At 66.9% G+C, this 4,389-nt stretch overlaps 1 protein-coding gene across 1 annotated transcript in view; it reads right to left on the reverse strand.

Moving 5' to 3' along the window:
- Positions 1 to 257: 257 nt before the first annotated feature.
- LOC121345300 (chromodomain-helicase-DNA-binding protein 3-like) overlaps positions 258 to 4,389 on the reverse strand; it is a 6,894-nt gene continuing 2,762 nt past the window's right edge. The window contains exon 3 of the mRNA XM_041422076.1: positions 258 to 355. Coding sequence (XP_041278010.1) covers positions 258 to 355 — 98 coding nt within the window. The remainder of the gene's footprint in view (positions 356 to 4,389) is intronic.

Raw genomic sequence — 4,389 nt, forward strand, 5'->3', positions numbered from 1 at the left:
TGGCCCTGGACAAGATCGCCAAGAGGGAGTGCAAGGTGCTCGTGGTGCCACCCGTCAAGTGACAGCGAGGGGACAGCGGGGGACAGCGGGGGGACAGCAAGGGGACAGTGTGGGGACAGTGGGGACAGCGGGGGGACAGCCTGGGGACAGTGTGGGGAAGTGGGGGGACAGCGAGGGGACAGCGAGGGGACAGCGGGGGACAGCAGGGGACAGCAGGGACGGTCACCAGGGCCACCCGGGACGCTCGGGGACATTCCTCACACGGCCACCGGCTCCTGGACGTGGTGGTGGCGCTTGACCACGAAGAGTTTCTGTCCCGAGACCGTGACGAGGAGGGAGTGCTCGCCGAACACCACTGGGGACAGCGGGGACAATGGGGACAATGGGGACACTGCCACCCCCAGGGTCCCCAGAGCCACCCCCGGGGTCCCCAGAGCCAGCCCCGGGGTCCCCAGAGCCACCAGGGACAGTGACAGGGACAGGGACAGGGAGTGCTCGCCGAACACCACTGGGGACAGCGGGGACAGTGGGGACACTGCCACCCCCGGGGTCCCCAGAGCCACCCCCAGGGTCCCCAAGGCCACCAGGGACAGTCACAGGAGGGAGTGCTCACTGAACACCACTGGGGACAGTGGGGACAATGGGGACAGGGCCACCCTGGTGTCCCCAGAGCCACCCTCGGTGTCCCCAGAGCCACCCCAGGGTCCCCAGGGACAGTGACGGGGACAGGGAGTGCTCGTCGAACACCACTGGGGACAGTGGGGACAATGGGGACACTGCCACCCCCCGGGGTCCCCAGAGCCACCCCGGGGTCCCCAGAGCCACCTCCTGTGTCCCCAGAGCCACCCCCAGGGTCCCCAAGGCCACCAGGGACAGTCACAGGAGGGAGTGCTCGCCGAACACCACTGGGGACAGGGGGGACAATGGGGACACTGCCACCCTCGGTGTCCCCAGAGCCACCCCCGGGGTCCCCAAGGTCCCCAGAGCCACCCCGGGTCCCCAGAGCCACCCCAGGGTCCCCAGAGCCACCTCAGGGTCCCCAAGGTCCCCAGAGCCACCAGGAACAGGGACAGGGAGTGCTCGCCGAACACCACTGGGGACAGCGGGGACACTGGGGACAGGGCCACCCCCGGGGTCCCCAGAGCCACCCCCAGGGTCCCCAAGGTCCCCAGAGCCACCCTCGGTGTCCCCAGAGCCACCCCAGGGTCCCCAGGGCCACCCCCGGGGTCCCCAAGGTCCCCAGAACCACCCTCGGGGTCCCCAGGGACAGTGACAGGAGGGAGTGCTCGCCGAACACCACTGGGGACAGTGGGGACAGCGCCACCTCCACTGGGGACATTTGGGGCCATTTTGAGTCCTTTGGGACATTTGGGGACACTTTGGGGCCATTTGAGGCCGTTTTGAGCCCATTTGGGGCTGTTTTGAGCCAATTTTGAGCCCTTTGGGGCCATTTTAGGCCACTTAGTGCCACACTGGTGACATCTAGGGCCATTTTGGGGACACCTGGGGACACTTGGGGACATTCAGGGACATTTTGGGGCCATTTGAGGCCGTTCTGAGCCCATTTTGAGCCCTTTGGGGCCACTTTGAGGACAGTGACGGGGACAGGGAGTGCTCGCCAAACACCACTGGGGACAATGGGGACACTGCCACCCTCGGTGTCCCCAGATGCACCCCTGGGGTCCCCAGAGCCACCCCGGGGTCCCCAGAGCCACCCCCGGTGTCCCCAAGGTCCCCAGAGCCACCCCCGGTGGCCCCAGGGACAGTGACAGGGAGTGCTCGCCGAACACCACTGGGGACAGCGGGGACACTGGGGACAGGGCCACCCCCGGGGTCCCCAGAGCCACCCCCAGGGTCCCCAAGGTCCCCAGAGCCACCCTCGGTGTCCCCAGAGCCACCCCAGGGTCCCCAGGGCCACCCCCGGGGTCCCCAAGGTCCCCAGAACCACCCTCGGGGTCCCCAGGGACAGTGACAGGAGGGAGTGCTCGCCGAACACCACTGGGGACAGTGGGGACAATGGGGACAGGGCCACCCTGGTGTCCCCAGAGCCACCCTCGGTGTCCCCAGAGCCACCCCAGGGTCCCCAGGGACAGTGACGGGGACAGGGAGTGCTCGTCGAACACCACTGGGGACAGTGGGGACAATGGGGACACTGCCACCCCCCGGGGTCCCCAGAGCCACCCCGGGGTCCCCAGAGCCACCTCCTGTGTCCCCAGAGCCACCCCCAGGGTCCCCAAGGCCACCAGGGACAGTCACAGGAGGGAGTGCTCGCCGAACACCACTGGGGACAGGGGGGACAATGGGGACACTGCCACCCTCGGTGTCCCCAGAGCCACCCCCGGGGTCCCCAAGGTCCCCAGAGCCACCCCGGGTCCCCAGAGCCACCCCAGGGTCCCCAGAGCCACCTCAGGGTCCCCAAGGTCCCCAGAGCCACCAGGAACAGGGACAGGGAGTGCTCGCCGAACACCACTGGGGACAGCGGGGACAATGGGGACACTGCCACCCCTGGTGTCCCCGGAGCCACCCCTGGGGTCCCCAGGGACAGGGACAGGAGGGAGTGCTTGCCGAACACCACTGGGGACAGCGGGGACAATGGGGACACTGCCACCCTCGGTGTCCCCAGAGCCACCCCCGGGGTCCCCAAGGTCCCCAGAGCCACCCCGGGTCCCCAGAGCCACCCCAGGGTCCCCAGAGCCACCTCAGGGTCCCCAAGGTCCCCAGAGCCACCAGGAACAGGGACAGGGAGTGCTCGCCGAACACCACTGGGGACAGCGGGGACAATGGGGACACTGCCACCCCTGGTGTCCCCGGAGCCACCCCTGGGGTCCCCAGGGACAGGGACAGGAGGGAGTGCTTGCCGAACACCACTGGGGACAGTGGGGACAGGGCCACCTCCACTGGGGACATTTGGGGCCATTTTGAGTCCTTTGGGACATTTGGGGACATTTTGGGGCCATTTGAGCCCATTCTGAGCCCATTTTGAGCCCTTTGGGGCCACTTGGAGGCCACTCAGTGCCACTTTGGGGACATTTCGGGCCATTTTGGAGACACCTCGGGACACTTAGGGACATTTAGGGACACCCCCAGTCCCTCCCAGTCCCCCCCAGTCTCTCCCAGTTCCCCATCCCAGTTCTCACCATAGCGACGCTCGCCCGCTTCCCCTTTCCGGTCACGTGACCCGCCCACAGTGCCCGCCCCGCCTTCTCATTGGTTCGGAGCGTCTCTCGGCCACCAATCATAACCAGCTATAGGGTCACGTGGGTAAGGGCGGGGAGAACTCGATGCTTGGGCGGGCCGGAAGTGATTCTCAGTCCTCCAGGCACATCTCTATGGTTTCCTCCCAACGAAACCGGAAGCTCTGCTCAGTCCTCCAGCGTTTCTCTCGATGGTTCTTCCGCACACCCGGAAGTGACGCTCAGTCCTCCAGGGCCCGTCTCTATCGTCCCTCAGTCCTCCAGCTCCGCCCCCTCGCTCCCAAAACGCCGAAATTTGGGCGAAACGGCCCAAAAGGGCTTTAAAAAACGGGAATTCCCCTCCCCCCGGGCTCTGGGCAGCCCCTGCCGCCATGATGAGCACAGGCAGGCACTGCCATCGTGGCCACGCCCATCCCAAGGTAGCCACGCCCACCCACCAGTGGCCAATAGCCACCTCCTGGTGGCCTCCGGCCCCACGTGACCAGTCACGGTGACCACGCCCATGCAGATGGTTGCCACACCCACCCCATGATAGCCACACCCATCCCGTGGTGGTCATGCCCATTCTGACAGTAGCCACGCCCATGGTTATTGTAGCCACGCCCACCCTCGTGGTAGCCACACCCATCGCCATGACACGCCTGTCTTGACAGTAGCCACGCCCATAGTTATGGTAGCCACGCCCCTGGTTATGGTAGCCACGCCCACCCCACAGTAGCCACGCCTATTCCATTGGTAGCCGTGACCACTCCCATGGCAGCCACGCCCATCCTGATCGCCACGCCCATCCCAATGGTAGCCACGCCCATTTCCACGCTAAGCACGCCCACCTCGTGAGAGCTCCACCCACCCCACCCTAACCACGCCCACCCCCACATTAACCACGCCCACCCACGCTAACCACGCCCACCCCGCTCCCCCCAGCCCCCGGGGGGCGTGGCCAGGCGGTGGGCGGGGTCACAGCCGGGGTTTATTCTGCGTTCAGCACGAGCCGAGCCCGGGGTGGGGGGAGGGGCCGGCAGCGCCCCCCGCCCCTCCCCCACCGCGGCTATTTATAGAACTCCGTATTTATAACCCGCCCCTCNTTATTCGGCGTCCAGCCGGAGCCGAGCCCGGGGTGGGGGGAGGGGCCGGCAGCGCCCCCCGCCCCTCCCCCACCGCGGCTATTTATAGAACTCCGTATTTATGTGCCACT

Source organism: Onychostruthus taczanowskii, unplaced genomic scaffold, assembly GCF_017590055.1.
Source record: "Onychostruthus taczanowskii isolate IOZ18803 unplaced genomic scaffold, ASM1759005v1 scaffold700, whole genome shotgun sequence".
NCBI classification, from domain to species: Eukaryota; Metazoa; Chordata; class Aves; order Passeriformes; family Passeridae; genus Onychostruthus; species Onychostruthus taczanowskii.